Raw genomic sequence first — 20,557 nt, forward strand, 5'->3', positions numbered from 1 at the left:
GGTTGCCTCCCTCCATCTATGCTTCCATGTTTCATGGCCTTCTCCTTTGCTCGGTGTCCCTGTCTTCCCTGCTTCTGTCTCTTACGAGTACCTATGTCATTGGATTTCAGGTCTCCCTGGTTACTCCAGGATAATCTCATCTCAATATCTTTAATTTCATTACATCTGCAAAGGGCCTTCATGAGTACAGGGTTACTTTGGGGTTTGAGCATCTCTTTCGGGGCCACTATTCAACCCACAGCACAGGGCTTCTCAGATGACCTCACGTAGCAGCCACACATTTCCAACGCTGGCCTTCCTCCCCCCCAGCTTGGACTGGTGGGGTCTGGAGAACCTTGGGGTCTCACTTGACTGTGGACAGTTGAGGGACCAGCTCTGCCTTGTCTCTCTGCACCTCAGGGGGTGTGCTCTTCCCTGCTTTCCATGGGTTTCCCTCCCCACTCTCCCATCTTCTGCATGCCCTAAGAAGGGAATGGTGACAGCTAGAGACCACCCCTCTCCTGGAAGGCCCACCCACCCTTTCCCCGTTCCTATCCTCAGACCTCATGAGCCCCAGCTAACTCACATGGGTTGAGTTTCATTTCTGCCCCCAGTCTGAGCGAGAATCAAGTGTCCTGGAATCCGAGTCCTTCCACCTTCCCCTGGGGTCTCTTAGGATCCTAGTAGGCCCCCAAGACCGCCTGCTTTTTGAGGACTCATCCCATATGGAACCAAACATATTAAAATGTTCCCACATTCTACACTGAGTGATTTTGTTCCTTATAAAATAATCAGAAAAACTTTTATAATTTTGCTTTTGAAATTATTTGGCTCTAAGCATATTTAATTTATGGTTGGCTTTGATTTCTTGGCCATCACTGTGCATACTTAGGAATTTTCTTGAAGTGAGAAAAGCTAAGCCTCAGATTGTTTTTTGAATGCAATTAAATTTTTATGAATGCCAAAGTCAACACTTAACAAGGTTTCATAGACATTTAAACATTGATTAATTTGAATTTCTACAGGTTTTTTTTCCTTTTGACTCAATATCTAGATTTTTTTTTTCAATTCTTAACTATTCCTTACACCCCTAGAGAACTTGGAGGCCCCAGACCCCAGATACTGGCCCACTCGTTTCTGATTGCTAAGATGGTCTTGCTTTTTTCCTTGCCTGGCCCCTCATTCCAGCTAGGATTTGGAATTCCTCCTTCCCAAACCCCAGGCTCCCCTGGCAGGGTGTCCAATCTCTATTTCCAGGCTCCTGGGATTTTCTACTGCTTCCCACCCTGGGCTGGCTTAAATTAGACTTTTGGCTCTGCCTGTGGGTCTTGCCTGTGCTTTCCTTCCATCCAGAACCTTCTACTGGACATTTTTTGCAGAATAATCAACCCTCCCGATGTTCCTATTTTTGTTGTTGTTTTGCGTCGGAGTCTCACTCTGTTGCCCAGGCTAGTGGGCAGTGACATGACCACCACCACCACCGCTCATTACAGTCTTGACCTCCTGGGCTCTGGTGATATTTCCAATATTCTGAGTTGCTGGAACTACAAGCATGTACCGCCACGCCTGGTTAATTTTTTTATTTTTTGTAGAGATGAGCTCTCACTATGTTGCCCAGGCTGGTCTCAAATGCCTGGGATCAAGCAATCCCTATGCCTCAGCCTCCCAAAGTGCTGGGATTACAGCATGAGCCACTGTGCCTGGCTTGAAGTTCCAATTTTGATACTATGGCCTTCTTCACCTGCCACCTGGCCCAGGGACATGACTGGTTTCACTGGTCCGTGGTGTGGACAGTCACACAGCACCCCATGTGCAGAAGGAATCAGGTTGTTTAATGCTTTGTCATCACATCCTGAGATTCCTGATAATTTTATCTTTGAACTTGTGTTTTGTAAGCAAAGTCTGATGGGACAATAGAGTCTGCTTATTGTCAGAAGAGAGGAAAAGGCTTTATATTCTAGTTTCTTTTTTTGTTTTGTTTTTTGTTTTTGTTTTTTGAGTTGGAGTCTCACTCCGTTGCCCAGACTGGATGCAGTGGCTGCTCCCGGTCACCGCAGCCTCGACCCACTGGGCTCTGGCGATCCTTCCACTTCAGCCTTCCGAGTAGCCAGAATTACAGGCGCGCGCTACCACACCCGGCTGATTTTTGATTTATTGTAGAGATGAGGTCTCGCTGCCCAGGCGGGTCTCGAACCCGCGGGCTCAGGCAATCCACTCACCTCAGCCTCCCAAAGGTGCGGGATTACAGGCTGAGACACCGAGCCCGGCTTCTTCTTTTTTTTTTTTTTGAGTTGGAGTCTCACTCCGTCACCCAGGCTGGAGTGCAGTGGCACACTCATGGCTTCCCCAGATTTGACCTGCTGGGCTCTGGCGATCCTTCCACCTCAGCCTTCCAAGTAGCTGGAACTACAGGCACACGCTACCTCACCTGGCTAAGTTTTTATTTTTTTATTGTAGAGACGAGGTCTTGCCAAGTTGCCAGGTGGGTCAGGCAATCCACTCACCTCAGCCTCCCAAAGTGCTGGGATGACAGACTGAGCCACTGCACTGGCCTCTGGCTCCTTTAACGGCACTTTTTTTCTGCTTTTGAACAAAGGGCTTTCCATTTTCATTTTGCATCAGGTCCTATCACTTATGTAGTCAGTCTTGCTCAGTAATGACAATGGACAAGGACCTGGTGTAGCAGTTGACCCCAAGTGTAATGACTTAGAACAATACAAATCTGGTCGGGCATGGTGGCTGACACCTATAATCCCAGCAAATTGGGAGGCTGAGGTGAGAGGATTGCTTAAACCTAAGAGTTCGAGACCAGCCTAGACAACATAGTGAGACCGCATCTCTACAAAAAACCAAAAAATTAATCAGTCATGGGGTGCATGTCTGTAGTCCCAGGTACTTGGGAGGCTGAGGTGGAAGGATCACTCGATCCCAGGAGGTCAAGCCTGTGGTGAGCTGGGATCACACCCCTGTATTCCAGCCTGGGTGACAGAATGAGGCCCTGACTCAAAAAAAAAAAAAAAAAAAAGAAAGAAAGAAAAATACAAATTTATTGTCTTACGGTTCTGGAGGTCAAAATTTCTAAAAATCAAGGTGTCTGCAAGCCTGCCTTCCTTCCGGAGGCTGCAGGGAAAGTCCATTTCCTTGCCTTGTCCAGCTTTTAGAGGTCACCTGCATTCCTTGGCTCATGGTTGCATCATGCTAGCCTTTGCTTTCATGGTCACATCTCTTCCTCTTAGTCTAACTCTGCTAATCCCCTCTTTTTCCTTATAAGAAACCTGTGATTACGTAGGGCTACCCACATAATCTAGCATAATCTCTTCATCTCAAGATCCTTAATTTAATCACATCAGCAAAGACCCTTTTGCCATGTAAGACATTTTCATAGGTTTCAGGGATTAGGACATGGGCGTCTTTGGGGGTGGGGGGGGGAGAGGAAAATGCTTCTTTCTAGCAGAGGAAGTTATTCGTCTTCCTGCTCAAATCTCTAAACATTCACCCAAGGCACAACCAGGTTTTGTGGGTTCTGAAGCTTATACAATGTTGAGGATCTTCTTTAAGGAAAACAAACAAACAAAAAAAGGAATTTAAGTATGAAAATGAATATTACGCCAGGCTCGGTGGCTCAGCCTGTCATCCCGCGCCTTTGGGAGGCTGAGGTGAGTGGATTGCCTGAGCCCGCGGGTTCAAGACCCGCCTGGGCAACTTGGCGAGACCTCATCTCTACAATCAATCAAAAATCAGCCGGGCGTGGTAGCGCGCACCTGTAGTTCTGGTTACTCAGAAGGCTGAGGCGGAAGGATCGCGGAGCCCAGCAGGTCGAGGCTGCGGTGGCTGGGAGCGGCCACTGCACTCCAGTCTGGGTGACAGAGTGAGACTCCAACAAAAAAAAAAAAAAAAAAAAGAAAATGAATATTACTTTAGAAGGAGAAAGAAATCACAAGTATCCACCTTAGATTCAGGTCCTTTTCTCCTGGGGTGTGTCTCAACAATTTATCAGCAGAATGTACATTGATGTGTAACCTGGCCCCTCCCCACCTTGTCCACTGTCCTCTCCCAGCAACCCCCTTGCAGGTGAGGGTCCTGCCTTTGGCTGTGTTGGAACTTGTGGTCAATTGCTCTCTCCCCATCAATGGAAGGAGGTTGGTGCTGATTTGTCCTGCTGATTTGTCCTCACTATTTAGAGTGACTCACTAGCTTCTAGCAGTGGAAGGCATATATGTTCTATGAGGAATAAGAAAAGGAAAGGCTGGGCACAGTGGCTCATGCCTATAATCCCCGCACCTTGGGAGGCTGAGGTGGGAGGACTGCTTGAGCCCAGGAGTTCAAGACTAGTCTGGGCAATGTAGCAAGGCCTCATCTTTTAAAAAAAAAAAAAATTAATAAAACGATAAAAAAAAAGAAAAGAGGTGGTTGAAAAATACAACAGTTTTGATAATAAGCCTTAGTTTAAAATGCACAATCGATTCAGTGCCCAAACCCTCTGGACTGGAAACATTGCGGGGTTGTATCGGGCTCATTCACTGGTGTGTACCCAGTGCCTCAGACATGCCTTACATGTAATGGGTGTGCAGTAAACGTTCACTGAGTGGCTGAATGGACAAACAGGACTTTCATGTGATCCATACAACTATTTTGGAGGAGAACTTCATTGCTGATCAATTCCTCTTCATAAGCCTATCAACATGGCTTTCCAAGGATCACTTATTATGAGATGCCAGAGAGCTACTTGAAGTCACAAATGTAGAAAATGGGGAAAACAAATTTGTGGGGATAATCATCTCATATTCCTTCGTTGCTTGTTTTTTGTTTTTGTCTAATAATTGGATATCTTATTAAGCTGGCAGTTCAGCAAGCTTGAGTTTGCATTTTAAATACCTACCACAGGACCAGAAACGTCTCTGCCAACAATAGAGCATATAGGCAGTGGAATCTTTACATATGTGGTGTAGGTTCAGAATCAAACGTTAGGCAAAGGTGAGGAGAACCTGACTGCTAACTCAGTTTCTCCTTCAAGCTCTCGAGGTCAGTGCTTTCCTGTACTAGGCTCAGAACAGTGGTGCCGGTTGGGCACGGTGGCTTATGCCTGTAATCCAAGTACTTTGGGAGGCTGAAGTGGGGAGATCGCTGAAGCCCAGGAGCTCGAGACAAACCTTGGCAACACAGTGAGACCTTGTCTTTACAAAATATTAAAAAATTAGCTAAGCCGCGCTCGGTGGATCAGCCTGTAATCCTGCGCCTTTGGGAGGCTGAGTTGAGTGGATTGCCTGAGCCCGCGGGTTTGAGACCTGCCTGGGCAACTTGGCAAGACTTCATCTCTACAATAAACCAAAAAATCAGCCGGGTGGGTAGCGCATGCCTGTAATTCTGGCTACTCGGAAGCCTGAGGTGGAAGGATCGCCAGAGCCCAGCAGGTCGAGGCTGCGGTGGCTGGGAGCGGCCACTGCACTCCAGTCTGGGCGACAGAGTGAGACTCCAACTCAAAAAAAAAAAAATTTAAAGAGTGATTTTTATCATCCTGTTGTTCTGAGCAAATTTATTTTATGGGATTATACCAGGGCTTCTCAACTTTACACATTTTGTTTCTCAACCTCTGACGTGTTGGGCCAGAGAGTTCCTTGCCATGGGGCTGCCCTGAATAACATATGGCGTTTAGCAGCATCTATGGCCTCTGCCCACCAGACGCCAGGAGCACTCTCCCCCACTTGAATGCCCCCTAGGATCCCACTTGCAAAGTTACCCTTGAAAAAGATAGAGAATGCCTTGGAAGGTATACGCTAGGTTGGATATTCAAGGAATGTGATGAGAAGACACTGGAACTGAACTCCAAATGACAAGAAGGATCTAAACAGACGAAAATCTGGGAGAGAGAGGCACTTTAGGCAGAAGGCGCAGCAAGTGCAAAGGCCCTGAGGCAGGAGGATGCTTGGTGTGCCTAGCGAAGACAGACCAGCCTGGATGAAGCAGAGTAAGGAAGAGGTGGAGAGTGATGAGGAGGTCCTGAGGCTAGGGGAGGGAGCTTGAGTTTTACTCTAAGGGCAGCAAGTGGCCCTCAGAGGGTTTGTAGTAGTAGACAGTCTTTAGAAGATCGTTTTGGCTGCTGCGCAGAGCAGGGACCATTGGAGGGCACATGGGAATCAGGAAGATGGGTCAGGTGGTCAGGACAGGAGAATGAAACGGGTATGCTTAGACAAAGGTAGGGGGTGGTAGAGGTGGAGGAAAGTGGATGAATTCTAGACAGGTGGGGGATAATTTCTAAAATCTTCTAAATAAACAATAACAACAAGAAACCCCTTGCATTTCTATAGCACTTCTATAAACTGCCTATTACTTTCATTTGTATGATCCCGTCAGCAAACCTGAGAGCTGGTTCCCGCTGGGCTTATTATCCACACCCCGTGGAGGGAAGGAACCAGCTGCCCCAGGCTCAGAGGCTTATCTCGGTCCTTGTGCTGTGCCCCTGTCAGCCTTCAGCCAAAGGGAAGAACTGGCAGGCAGGAGAGGGCAGACAAGGCAAAGCTGTCTGTTTAGCGGGTCTCCCTATACCAGGGGGCCATCAGAGTGCCTGGCATGGGACAGATGCTGAAGGCACAGCAGCCAAAACGATCTGTTGAGTCAGTGAATGGATGGAAGAAATGAAGGAGGGAGGGGGTACACGGATAATGATCATTCAGGGTGCTAGGACGGGTGCTAGGCAGGGTGTTGGGGGTCAATGGAACCTGGAGAGAGTGCTGTCTTATTCCCAGACTCAGGATAGGGAGACCGAGGGGGAGAGGGGTTGGAAAATTTGCTCGAGGACACCCACATGCCAAGGGATCTGTCCTGTGTGGTCAGATTCTGAAGCGGGCACTCAATTGCTGTCTTACCGAGAGAGAGAGAGAGAGAGAGAGAGAGAGAGAGAGAGAGAGAGAGAGAGAAATAGGGAGGGAGGAAGGGAGTGAAGGAGAGCAGCAAAGGTGAGATCTGGGACTTAACTGGGCTGGACCACTTTGTGCCTATCTCTAGCCTTTCTGTGGAACTGTTGGCCATGATGTATCCTGACCTGGCCTACCCAGTCTTCCAGGGAAAGGTGCTGGCAGAACTCTAGCCAAATTGAGCAACGGTGATTTCTCTGGAAAGGGCCATTCTGTTGCCCTATGGGTCCTTTGCTGATGGCTGGGGTCAGCCTTATCATCTTCTGACACTTGGGAAGCACCCCTAGCTGCCTGAAACGCACCCTGCTACTCTCTTAGAAGCAACTGCTCTGGCCTGTTCTTGTGTACCTCATTCCCCCCTCCCCCGCTTTATGGGGACTGCAGGGCACGTTTGCCCCCAAGGGAGAGGACAGGGATGGACTGGGGATGGGTGGAGGTGAGAGCCAGTGTACTTAGTTTCCTTCTGGTCAGTACTCCAGCATTTCTTACTGTAAGGGAGTGTGTGAAAGACTGGCAGTGTATATGTTTGGGAAGGTGAGTGTATGTGTGTGTGTGTGTGTGTGTGTGTGTGTATGTGTATGGGGGGGTGATTTGTTGGGAAAGACGGGAGATGGAGAGATTTGTCTCCTGGGGAGTTGTCGGCCCTCTCACTTGAGGACACCGGTGGTTTAAGGGAAGTGAGAGTTTTTGTCCATCAGAGCGGCTCCAGGTCTTGTCCTGTAAACCCTGAATGTCTGGTACTGTCACTAGAGTCAGTGGAGTTTGGTGTCGCACACTGCCCTGTTGACCTGGGGTCATTCCAGAGGTTTCCTGAGCCTCAATTCCCTTATCTGTAAGATGGGGATAACACGTTGTACCTCCCAAGGTTGTGAGTTTTACATAAGAAGATGGTGTACCGTGTCTGGCTAGGTGAGGCACTCCACAATGTTGGTGTCCCCCCCCCCCCCGTGTCTTCCTTCTGCATGTTGCTCGCCCACGCATTGCATACAAGCATATTCTGAGTACGTGCTCTGATATGAGATGCAATGCTGGCTGGAATAGGGGTTCAGTGAGAAGCTGGATTACAATCCTGGCTCTGAGTGCTGAATACAGCAGTGAAGTTAGTCCCTGTAGTGTAAGCTAGAAGGAGACACAGGCCTTAACTCCAGACAAAGCTCTGTGTGACCTCAGAGCTTGAACAGGTAAGAGACAAGGTTAGAGCAGGGGCTGGGGAGATTGCATTAAACCCAGCACTGCGAGATGGTGGGACTTAGATTTAGGGAATTGGAAGGGAAGGACAGTTAAATGGAAGCTGTGTAAGGGGAGGACCAGGTGGCAGGAAGGAAAGGATGTGTGGGAGGGTAGTGAATCATCCAACCTGGCTGGTCGGAGGGTACAGGGAGGACATTGGGAGACAAACTTGAAAAAGTGTAGTTAGAACTACACCAGGGAAAACCTCGAGTTTTAGGCCGAGGAGACGAACTTCTTGCCAAAGGCACTGGGGAGTCACTGGAAGTTTTTGAGCAGGATAGTGACGTGCTGTGCTTTAGGCAGGGTGATCTTGGCAGTGGTGCACAGAACAGACTAGACAGGGTGGATGGCAGGAGGTGATCGACATGACCTAGTTGAAGGATGGGAGACCAAATCCTCACAGCAGCAGTGAGAAGAGAAAGGATTGGGCAGGAGAGGCACTTGGTTGATTGTTTAAAAAAATTCTATTCATGGGGAAAAATTTAAACAGGTGCAAAAAGTAGAAAAATGGAACGAACTACTATGTACGCCCATTCCCCAGTTTCAATCCTGGTTACTCCTGGTCAATTTCACTCAATCTCTACTCCATCCATTTCTTCCTTCCATAGTGTTTTGAAGCAAGTCCAAGACGTCATCTCACCACTACGACAAACTGCAGGGAAAACGGCCATGTCTTGGAGGTTGAACTGATGGCCCTCGCCACCTGGGTGACTTTTCTCTGTGTGCCTCTTATACACTGTTGCATTGAAGTGTGGTGGCCAGTTTGACTCTCTCTGGCCTGGGGGCCTTTTGAGGGCAGTCCTCCTCTCCTGACACAGTGCACAGTATATAGTGCAACCACCAGTGTGAACCATTGACATCCCGGACAAACAAAGCCTGTTCTTTTTTAAATAATTTTTAAAAATTTTGAGTTGGAGTCTCACTCTTGTCACTCAGTCTGGAGTGCAGTGGCACACTCACGGCCACCCTAGCGTTGACCTGCTGGGCTCTGGCAAACCTTCCGCCTCAGCCTTCCAAGTAGCTGGAACTACAGGCACACGCTACCACGCCCGGCTAATTTTTTAAAATTTTATTGAAGAGACGAGGTCTCATCAATTTGCCTGGGCTGGTCTCGAACCCACGGGTTCAGGCAATCCACTCGCCTCAGCCTTTCAAAGTGTTGGGATTACAGGCTGAGCCACTGAGCCTGGCCAAGGCCTGTTCTTATTGGACCCTTTGGTCTGTGGCTACTGAGACCATGGCAGTTTTGTTGCCCAGATCACCCTCTGGTATGCTGCCAAATAAATGACAGGGCACTCAGCTAAATTTAAATTTCAGATAGCAAGGAATATGCCTAGCATAAGTATGTCCTAAATATTGCCTGGGATATACGAGGTGGGACCAAAAAACCCCTGGATTTATTTATAAAAAATTGTGGATTTATTCTTACATGCTTAAATTTCAGTCACCTTCAAAGTGCTCTCCATTTGATACAATACACCTGTCAAGATGCTTTTTCCACTGCTCAAAACAGTTTTTTGAACTCATCAGTTTTGACGCCAATTAGTGCTTCTGCTGTCTATTGTTTCACCTCTCCCACACTGGCAAAACATTTTCCTTTGAGGACTTTTTTCATGTCAGGAAACAACAACAAGTCTCTTGGGGTGAGACTGGATGAATACGGAGGGTAAGGCAGGGAAGTCAGGCTGTTTTTGGTAAAAAAAACAAACAAACCACTGAACGCTTAGCATGGTGTGGGCAGGTGCGCTGGTAAATCACCCACATTGAAATGGGCCAACATGTTGACTCTCCAAAAAACTTCACTGAAGTCAAACATGGCCTCTCCCAACAAGGACAGCTGGTACACTGATGCCCATGGGATCCTAGAAAACTTACCTAGCAGAGGAAGCCTGTACTACAAGGCTTGAATTATCTGAAATTCAAATTTCACCAGCCTCCTGTTTTCCCTTCGTCTTGTCTTGTTTTGTTTTTGGCTAAACGTAGCCACTCCACCCTCGGGTCTTTTCACAGAGCCCTTGGAGAACAAAACCCCTGACCCAGGACAGTGATGCTCAAGAGGAAGCCCCGAGAACAGCAGCATCAGACACTCCTAGTTCAAAACAGAAGACGTTCAGCCTCACCCAGATCTGCAGAGCCAGAACCTCTGGGGGTGCAGCAACCTGTGTCTGAGACGCCTCTGGGTGATTCTGATGGGGACGATGATGACCTAGCGAGAGATGCTGACGGTGGTGTCATCTCCCCCAGCCCCCAGCCGGGCTGCCACAGGTGTAGAAACATAAGCCACAGAGGGACTTTGCAAGGTGGGCTTTCCCTGGGCGCGTGGGTGTCCCCGGCTTTCCCTAGGGCTGCGGAAGTTCAGGCTCGCAGGCCGCCCGGTGCCAGGCCTCCGAGCTCCGCTCCGCCCGCCCGCCCGGTCCCCGGGCCCGCAGAAGGCTGCGAACCAGAGAATCGATTCTCCGGGCGGGACCCGCCCGCCGCGGCCGGGCGGGCGGGGCTGAGGGACACGTGTGCGCCGGCGAGGCCGGAAGTGGCTGCGCGAGCGGGGCCGGCGAGCCGACGGCGGCGGGCGCCGATGGGAGCGCGCGGGGGGCTGGCGAGGGCACCCTAGTGAGTGGCTTTCCTCCCCTTCATGGCCTTTGGGTGGGCCCCAGGCTCGGGGCCGGCGGCCGTGGCGACGGGAGTGTGGGGCTCGGAGGGGCCGCGGCCCGGGGCTGGGAGGGGTGTCCCCCGGAAAGAGGAGGGGCTGCAGGAGAAGTTGGAGGCCTTGGCAGGTGCGGGGCGGCGCCCGGGGCCCCCCGCGCCCCTCCCCAGGGCGAGCCGGAGGACGAGGCCCTGCCTGCCTTTTGGGGTCCTCGGCCAGCCTCCTCCCCACTCGTCCTTCGTGGGGGGCGTGCGTGCGGGGGGGGCGGGATCCTGGGAGCTGAGGCGGCTGCGGTCGCGGCCCCTGGGGGCCCCGCCCACGGGCCCCCTTGAACTTGAATCTGGCGGTCCCGCAGCGGATTGGGTGGGGCCTGAGCGCAGGCGTTTCCAGCCCGTTCCGGGGCAGCTGGTCCGCGGACCGCACTTGGAGTAGCGCGGCGTCGGGGACCTTTCTTTTCCGCAGTCGTGTGCGCTGGGACGCGAATCCCTCGGCGGGTTCCCCTCCTGGAGTGCGGCTCCGCCGAGGCCCGGGCAGCCCAAGGGCTGTTGCCCCTTCTGCGCCTTCACCAGCGTCTTGAAGCCGACTCTTGGAAGCCGGGCAACAGGTTTAAAGGGGGAGCAAAGAAAGAACGACTGCGCTCCCCTGTCAGTCAGCCGGGAACGCCCCACGTGCCGTGTACGACGTGTACAAGTGTGCGAGTGCGGCACAGGCGTGTTTAAAATTGGAGCCGGCAGGGAATGATCCTCCCTCCTGCTAAGCTCCTCAAGGTTGATGGCGTTAGTTTCTGGCTCACTTGAGGACGTCGGAGCCCCATTGTGCAAGCTGCTTTGGAGAGGCCCGGCTGAGGCGCCAGGTTCCTAAGGTGTCAGTGGTCTCCCAGTTAGAGGAAACTTTCTGTGCTCTTGGGACTCTGCCAGCCTCACCAGTCCCCTGTAGGGCCGGGGAACTCTCTCTCTAAGCACTCGGTCTTGTAGAAGTGGTTCCAGTTTTCGACCAGTGCTTTCCACACTTTAACGTGCATAAGAATCCCCGGCGGAATTCCATAAAATGCAGATTGTGATTCAAATTGGAGATTCAAGTTGGAGATTGTCCGAGGTGGGGCTTGAGATTTTGCTTTTCTTTTTTTTCTTCTTTTTTTTTTTTCGAGTTGGAGTCTCACTCTGTCGCCCAGACTGGAGTGCAGTGGCCGCTCCCGGCCACCGCAGCCTCGACCTGCTGGGCTCTGGCGATCCTTCCACCTCTGCCTTCCAAGTAGCTGGAACTATAGGCGCGTGCTACCACGCCCGGCTCATTTTTGATTTATTGTAGAGATGAGGTCTCGCCAAGTTGCCCCGGCAGGTCTCGAACCCGCGGGCTCAGTCAGTCCACTCACCTCAGCCTCCCAAAGCGTGAGATTACAGGCTGAGCCACCGAGCCCGGCAAGATTTTGCTTTTCTAACTAGCTCCCAAGAAGGACCAGTACTGCTGGTTCTCACGCCACCCCTTAACTTAGATTTAAAATAGCAAACAGAAGAAGAAACCTCTCCAAGGGCATTGGGCTTGCATTGCCTGGGATAAATGTTCCTCTTATTGGGATGGAAAGGACGGTGGCCTTGAACTTGCCCCATGTGTCCCTTTTTCTTCTTTCCCAGGGGGCTCTGGTGTACATGGGGATGGGCTTAGAGGAGTGTCTTCCTCTCCCACTAACCACCAGGAACACCCACAAGCTTCCTTCTGTTCACCAGGCCGCAAAATCCACTTTGACTTTGGCCTCTTGGCAAATGTCAGTTGTTTGCTCTCTTCTGGAGCTGTCAAAAGGCACATTCAAATACAGGAAGAAAGGTCTTTTTGGTTGTGACATTTAAAAAATGCTGTTTGAAATTTTATCCACAGCACCTAGGAATAGATGATTGGTGTCATCATCTAGAGGTGGTGTTTTCAAAACAAACACAAACTACTCTTTTTTAGGGTGACTTATCAAGATGATGTATGTAAAGTGTGTTTTTTTTTTTTTTTTTGAGTTGGAGTCTCACTCTGTTGCCTAGGCTGGAGTGCAGTGGCACTCTCATGGCCACCCCAGCGGTCGACCTGCTGGGCTCTGGCGATCCTTCCACCTCAGCCTTCCAAGTAATTGAAACTACATATGCATGCCATCATGCCTGGCTATCTCAGTCCAATTTTATACTCACCATGATACTTTTGTACTTTACAAATCCTTCTTATCTTCAATGTCATCCTATCTTTCTTTTCAGATTTTTTTTTTTTTTTTGAGTTGGAGTCTCACTCTGTTGCCTAGGCTGGAGTGCAGTGGCACTCTCATGGCCACCCCAGCGGTCGACCTGCTGGGCTCTGGCGATCCTTCCACCTCAGCCTTCCAAGTAATTGAAACTACATATGCATGCCATCATGCCTGGCTATCTCAGTCCAATTTTATACTCACCATGATACTTTTGTACTTTACAAATCCTTCTTATCTTCAATGTCATCCTATCTTTCTTTTCAGATTTTTTTTTTTTTTTTGAGTTGGAGTCTCACTCTGTTGCCTAGGCTGGAGTGCAGTGGCACTCTCATGGCCACCCCAGCGGTCGACCTGCTGGGCTCTGGCGATCCTTCCACCTCAGCCTTCCAAGTAATTGAAACTACATATGCATGCCATCATGCCTGGCTATCTCAGTCCAATTTTATACTCACCATGATACTTTTGTACTTTACAAATCCTTCTTATCTTCAATGTCATCCTATCTTTCTTTTCAGATTTTTTTTTTTTTTTTGAGTTGGAGTCTCACTCTGTTGCCTAGGCTGGAGTGCAGTGGCACTCTCATGGCCACCCCAGCGGTCGACCTGCTGGGCTCTGGCGATCCTTCCACCTCAGCCTTCCAAGTAATTGAAACTACATATGCATGCCATCATGCCTGGCTATCTCAGTCCAATTTTATACTCACCATGATACTTTTGTACTTTACAAATCCTTCTTATCTTCAATGTCATCCTATCTTTCTTTTCAGATTTTTTTTTTTTTTTTGAGTTGGAGTCTCACTCTGTTGCCTAGGCTGGAGTGCAGTGGCACTCTCATGGCCACCCCAGCGGTCGACCTGCTGGGCTCTGGCGATCCTTCCACCTCAGCCTTCCAAGTAATTGAAACTACATATGCATGCCATCATGCCTGGCTATCTCAGTCCAATTTTATACTCACCATGATACTTTTGTACTTTACAAATCCTTCTTATCTTCAATGTCATCCTATCTTTCTTTTCAGATTTTTTTTTTTTTTTTGAGTTGGAGTCTCACTCTGTTGCCTAGGCTGGAGTGCAGTGGCACTCTCATGGCCACCCCAGCGGTCGACCTGCTGGGCTCTGGCGATCCTTCCACCTCAGCCTTCCAAGTAATTGAAACTACAGATGCGTGCTACCACACCCAGATAATTTTTGATTTACTGTAGAGACAAGGTCTTGCCAAATTGCTTGGGCTGGTCTTGAACCTGTGGGCTTAAGCAATCCACTTGCCTCGGCCTCCCAAAGTGCTGGGATGACAGGCTGAGTCACCGAGCCTGGCCGTTTGTTTTTTTTTTAATTATTTTTTTTCTTTAACTTGTGTTGTCACCATTTGAGTTTTGTTTTGACTATAGGACCAGAGTCTGAATCCATAGATGCTACTTATCTCAGAATTCTCAGCACAGGGGTGGAACCAGGACTCACCTGGGTTCATCTGGACTCATCTGGGCTTTCCTGGGCTTTCTGAGATTTGAACCTGGCTGTGTTGCTGAGGCTCTTGGCATAAGCTCCCTGTCCACCCTCCCCCATAGTCTCCTTCCGGGATCAGTGAGACATCATATCTTGGTCTGTAGGCCCAGGGCTGCTGGCTCCTTACAAAGCACTGAGGCCTGGCAAGGCTGAGCCCAGGTCATGTCTAGCCCTGCAGGTATTGGCAGGCTACTGGGAGCTGAATGAGGCCTTTGAGATGAGGCCCTAGCCTCAGGGTTTGTGTACCACACAGGACTTGCCCACAAATGAGTTTCTCCACCTGGTAACTTTCCACAGGGAGAGGTCCAACTCCCTGTCATTTCAGATCTAGAATTTTAAGTCTGGAGGAGGGACTTCCCTTTCTTTTCTTCATGGGCTGTGATGTCACTTCAGCTTTAGCAGCAGGGAGCTGGGTTGACCAGGGGAAATTCCATTCATGGGTCTGTTTCCTTGTCCTTGCCGACTGTCCTGTCCAGGTAAGCTGGCCCTTTTCAATCCAGCACGTCTTTTTCAGGAGCCACCAAGCCCTAATTTACAGGGGTGCCATCTGTGAAAAAGCATCATCCCAGTCCCCAAGCCACGAAGGCTATCAAAGACGAGGAGGCAAAGTCACAGAGTAAGCACCAAAAGTGCGCACAAGGATGGGGCTGGGGAGGGCAGGAGAGCCTTCATCGTGAAGTTGGCATCAGTGGGCTGCAGGGATGCTCTGGGTTCCGATGAAGGTGGAGACGTGGAAGGAAGGGCACGGAGCACAGAGCCTCGGGGCCAGGCCCGTCTGGGGCTTCTTGGAGGCACCGTAAGTCATTCGTTTGAGCCCAAACAGGATGTCAGGGAGACGTGGGCTTGGAAAGTTGGAGGGGCTCAGGATAGTAGGCGGAGTTTACTCTTTGGCTGGTCAGGGGAGCTGTTGCAGATGTGATGGAGAATTAGATGGGAGAGCTTTAAGAGCATCTGAGCTAGTTGCCTGTATTCGGAGGAGGCCGAGAGCAGAGGTTGGGCAAAAGATGGTAGAAGAGGCTGATTGTGTAGGGAAGACCGCCTCAGACCCTCCTGTGCCCCCTTCCTCCGGGCTGTGTAATCCACATTCCTCGTGCTTCTTCTTTTTGAAACCACTTCTCAATGTTGTCACCTCTTGTGGGCTCCCCGGCCCCTCTCTGGGCCCCCTGGGTCTCCTTTCAGAGTTAGGCGATTTCTGATACCTGGGGGGACCGGGAAGGAGAATCCCAGCCTGTGGGTTGGGTAGCTGAGGAACGCTGGGATGGTGGAAGGGTGCGTGCCACCAGCCCAGAGACAGGCCAGCTCAGGCACGGGGTGTTAGGACACATCGGAACACGCGCCTGTCACTGAAAGGGACCCCCAGAGCTGACCCTTTTGCTTCTCTGCACACAGTTGTATCCAGCATGCTCCAAGGCCACAGCTCCGTGTTCCAGGCCTTGCTGGGGACCTTCTTCACCTGGGGGATGACGGCCGCGGGGGCAGCACTTGTGTTCATATTCTCTAGTGGACAGGTGAGTTTCCTTGCATTGCTTCTGGGAGTTTGCGGGGACGGTCTTGGCAAGCTCTGAAACCGTCGCACCCGTAGAATAGGCTTGCAGACTCCTTGCTGGCCTGGTTGAACCTCCCAGTGGTGGGTGGTGGGCTAGTCCACTGTCTTCTCCCACCTTCACCCTGCAGGGTCGGAAGAATAGATGTTTGCTTGCTGCAGACATCTCTTACGGTGCCTTCCCCCGTCCTGACTCTTGGCCAGCCCGGCTAGGAGGGAGTAGAAAGTGAGAAACCCGGTTACTGAGCCTCTTTTAGCCTGCCACCTGACTTTTACCTTCCGCCTAATTTCTTTCAGGCCTGGTACTGCGTATGACCAAAGAAGAACATTAGGTTTCGGGTATAGCTGTCCCTCCCCGTGGAGGGAGGGGTATCTGTTCCCTTTTCCCTTTACTCCATTTCCAGGGTGTTTCATCCCCAGCTTGGGATGGGTACAGACAGACCCGCCTCCCTGGCCCTTGCAGACCCCTGTGCTTTTCCCCTAGTCCCCGCATCCTCCATGAATCCTGCTCGTACCCCTAGCACCCTCCCTCACTCTCCTGCTCCTCCGTGCGCTCTGTACCCCTATGCCCCCTCTCCATCCCCCCGTAGGCTGTTCCCCCATCCCAACACGCCTCCTACTCATACCCCACCCCCACACCTGCACACACGCCCACACACCCTCCCCCCACCCTGCCCCTGTGCAATCCACACCCACCTCCTATGCCTGGATGCCACTCTTCTGCCTCCCAGAATTCCCTCGGTCCACAGGCCTTGAGCCATCGGGGCTGTTTTGATCAATGCACAGTCCCTGCATTGTTCATCACGGCAGTCACAGAACTTGTAGGAGTGGCACATGAGTGAGCGACTTAAGATCTATTTCGACATGCTGTGAGATGGGTCTGGGAAAGAAAGCCTGTCTAGGAAGTTGGCGAGCCAGGCACTCTTGCGTCAGAGACCCGCAAGCAGGTCTTGATCTCAGCGATGCACCCTGCCCTCTCCCCTCCTCAGGGGGAGGTTTGGAGCTGATGAATTGGTGATTGGAACTCAAAACACAATCTGGAGTCACGGGTTACCTGGAATCTAGGTATAAATGATACCTAGAGACAGGAAGTAGAATGGTGGTTGCCTGGGGCTGGGGGAGGGGAGGAATGAGGACTCACTGTCAAATGGGTATGGAGTTTCAGTTTTGTATGATGAAAGAGTTCCGTGGACAGATGGCCTCTTTCACTTTGAATAATGTCCTCAGGGCTCATCCATGTTGTAGCATGTGTGAGAATTTCTTTTTAAGGCTGGAGACTACTTCATTGTATGTGCATACATTTTATGTATCCATTCATTTCTTGGTAGACACCAAAAAATCTTTTTATTGAATTATAAGATACATATGGAACAGTGCACATTTTATAAATACACAGCTTGATACTTTTTCATAAATGCACGTGAAACTAGTGCTTAGATCAAGAAACAGAGCAGTACCAGCCTCTGACATCCCCCTCATGGCCACCCCCGTGTCGTCCTGCTGGACTCCAGCAATCCTTCCATCTCAGCCTTCCAAGTAGCTGAACTACAGATGTGCACAACCACGCCTGGCTAATTTTTGATGTATTGTAGAGACGCGGTCTCGCCAAGTTGCTGGGGCTGATCTTGAACCCCGTGGGTTCAGGCAATCCACTTGCCTCAGCCTCCCAAGGTGCTGGGATGACAGGCTGAGCCACCGCGCCTGGCCTATGAATATAAAATTGATGTATTCATTCTACTGTTGGTGAGCATTTGGCTTTCACAGATAGTGCTGCCTTGAATGTTTTTGTACATGCGTTTGGTGAATCCAAGTGTACATTTCTGTTATGGAATGATTCAGGAGTGGCCTCTGTAATGTGTATTTCTCCTTGGTGCTGCCAAATAGTTTTTAAAGTGGGGTGCCAGTGATCAAACCTGCCCATGTGGGGGTTTTATCATTCCACTTGCTCCTCACCAACACTTGGTCATTCCACCTTTTAGACCAGCTGCTGACTCAAGGTTTATAGTTGTAATTCACAGAGAGAGCTGAGTAAGAGACCACATAGGCCAATACAAGCCACAAACACACCTCTTGAAAAAACACTTTTGATTGGCTGCGTGGTGGATGGAAAGTTGAAAAAAATTCTTCCCCTGATTCTTGGCCCCCTGTATAAACTCATGAGCTCAGGAATGGGCTGGTCTTTATTTGTGTGGTTATCTTGGGCCTTAAGGTTTCCTCTTGTGCTAGGATACGGCATTGTATTGTTCCTTAGGAACTGAAACATCTTGTTTTCATTTTCAGAGGCGGATCTTAGATGGAAGCCTTGGCTTTGCTGCAGGGGTAAGTAACACTTAGCAGGAGAAAAGCAAATGGAGACAATGTTGATTCTGACACTTGTCTGCCAAGGGCTATCTCCAGTTTTTCCCCTTTGATCTACATGCATCTCTGTGTTCCCTGGGTGCTAACTGCTACCTCTTCTCACCTGCCATATTTATTATCCAGCTTGCCAGATGCCTCTGTTTCTCTTTAGACAGGAAAGGAGGCTTATGTGACAGCTGCCTCAGGACTTGCAAAATAAGATAATATTTAGGAAGGGCTCAGCACAGGCCTAGTCTCATACATAGTTGGCATCAATTAAATACACTTTCTTTCTTCCTCTTTCCCCTTAACAGACCTTTTAAGACATGTCAAAAAAAGTGGAGAGACTCCTGTGATGCGTCCTAGGTACTCATCACCCGACTTCAATCATTATTGACATTTTGCTAATCTCATTTTGCCTGTCTCCTCTCGATATAATAGCTAAGATTTTTAAAAAGCAGATCCTAGATATCATGTAATTTTGCCTGTGAATTCAATACACATCTCTAACTGAATGACTTAAAAAAAAAATCACCATGCCATTATCATACCTACCAATCTTAACAGTAATTCCTTTTTATGATCTAGATCCCAATCCATATTCAAATTTCCCTCATCTTTTCTAAACAGTGCTGTTTAGATCCTACTTGGTTTGTCTTCTAAGATTGTCTTTTTTAGAATTGGTGTCCAAACAAGATTTTTACATTGAATTTGTTCATTATGTCTTTTAGGTCTCTTTTATTCCTTTAATAGCAGTCCAATATTTTTTTCTGCACCAGTAATTGGTTGGAGAGTCGGGGTCAATTGTCTCTAGAGTGTTTCACATTCTGAATTTGACTGATGGCTTCCTTGTGGTGCTGCATAACTTGTTCCTCAGTCCCCTGTATTTCTGCTAGGTGGAGAGTTAGACCTAGAGTCTTGATGAGTTCAGATGTCGTTTCCTAGTCTTGAATATGTTATTAACTGTGTCACAAGGCAGATACTATGGGGGTTTCCCTTTTAGTTAATCAAGCTTTGGTTCCTTTTCCCTGTTTTTATAGTTTTGTGATTTCAAAAAACTGGGAATGGGATCTCCCTGAGGCCACCTGAGTCAGTAGCTGTCAGACTGGGGCCTTGTTCCTTTGAGATCACGTGGAGGCTTCACGAGCGGCACTTGGGTGCACAGAGAGTGTTGACAAAATTCAGTTTCAGGTCCTCAGCTTCCATATGGTCTCTTCCCTAAAGCTGCTCTGCCTGAGAATTCCTGGAAGCCATTTCTCCATTGACACCTTCCCTCGCGCTGCTTCCTTCTCCCACTTCAGACAAGAAAGAAACGCTCTTGTCTTTCTACGTAGTCTTGGGTGGCGAATCTCCAGGTGGACACAGATGGCCCCTTGGAATGCTGGCACTTCTGTGGAGAAAGTGAAGGGCCCTTATCACTTATCACTGCCCACAAGTCCTTTAGCAGTTTAGATGCTGTGCTGTCCTTTGACGATGGAGCTAATTGGATTGTCCTCAGAGAGGTCCTTGAAAGTAATTTTCCATGATGGACCACACTGGGATTGTGGGTTTGTAACTTGAAAAGAGTTCAAAGAACAGAATGACAAGATTGTAACACAACATTTTTTTCCATTGTCTCATTTACATGAACACATTTCTCTGTTTACGTTAAAAAAAACCCCAAAAAGCAAAACCAAAGAAAAACAGAAAAAAAATTGATGCGTAACCCTGTCTTATTCTAGCAGTTACTACTTAATAATTATCCACAGATATGCTAAGGAATTGAAAAAAAGGAATAATGCCCCATCCACTAACATATGCATTTCTAAGAATATTTTACTTTTTAATGTTAAATAATTGTAAAGTGGCATATTTGTTATTATGACTCTCTTTCCTGTCTCTAATAGTTATCATTACTCATTCCAAGAAATTGTTATTTAAGCACTTACAGCCCTAGGCTCCCAGGAAATTTTAAAAAATAAAATGCATGTAGATATTTATATTGTCAGGAAGTGTGATCAAGAAATCAATACTAGATTTTCTAACATAAAATATACATTGCTTTGGGATAAAATTCTTTGGAGAAATGGAACGGAAATACCAGACAAGGAGAAAAGAAAATGCAAATTTATTTTTTTTGAGTTGGAGTCTCATTCTGTCACCCAGACTGGAGTGCAGTGGCTGCTCCCGGCCACCACAACCTCAACCTGCTGGGCTC

The 20,557-nt window shown here is 49.1% G+C and overlaps 1 protein-coding gene across 1 annotated transcript in view; it reads left to right on the plus strand.

Annotated features, from left to right (window-relative positions):
- The first annotated feature begins 10,650 nt into the window (after positions 1 to 10,650).
- LOC103267214 (zinc transporter ZIP11-like) overlaps positions 10,651 to 20,557 on the plus strand; it is a 242,408-nt gene continuing 232,501 nt past the window's right edge. The window contains exons 1-3 of the mRNA XM_008064819.2: positions 10,651 to 10,727; positions 15,870 to 15,988; positions 18,304 to 18,342. Of these exons, the coding sequence (XP_008063010.2) occupies positions 15,881 to 15,988; positions 18,304 to 18,342 (147 nt within the window). The 5' untranslated portion in view covers positions 10,651 to 10,727; positions 15,870 to 15,880. The remainder of the gene's footprint in view (positions 10,728 to 15,869; positions 15,989 to 18,303; positions 18,343 to 20,557) is intronic.

This window comes from Carlito syrichta, unplaced genomic scaffold (assembly GCF_000164805.1).
Source record: "Carlito syrichta isolate Samal-C Ts95f unplaced genomic scaffold, Tarsius_syrichta-2.0.1 Scaffold308056, whole genome shotgun sequence".
Classification (NCBI taxonomy): Eukaryota; Metazoa; Chordata; class Mammalia; order Primates; family Tarsiidae; genus Carlito; species Carlito syrichta.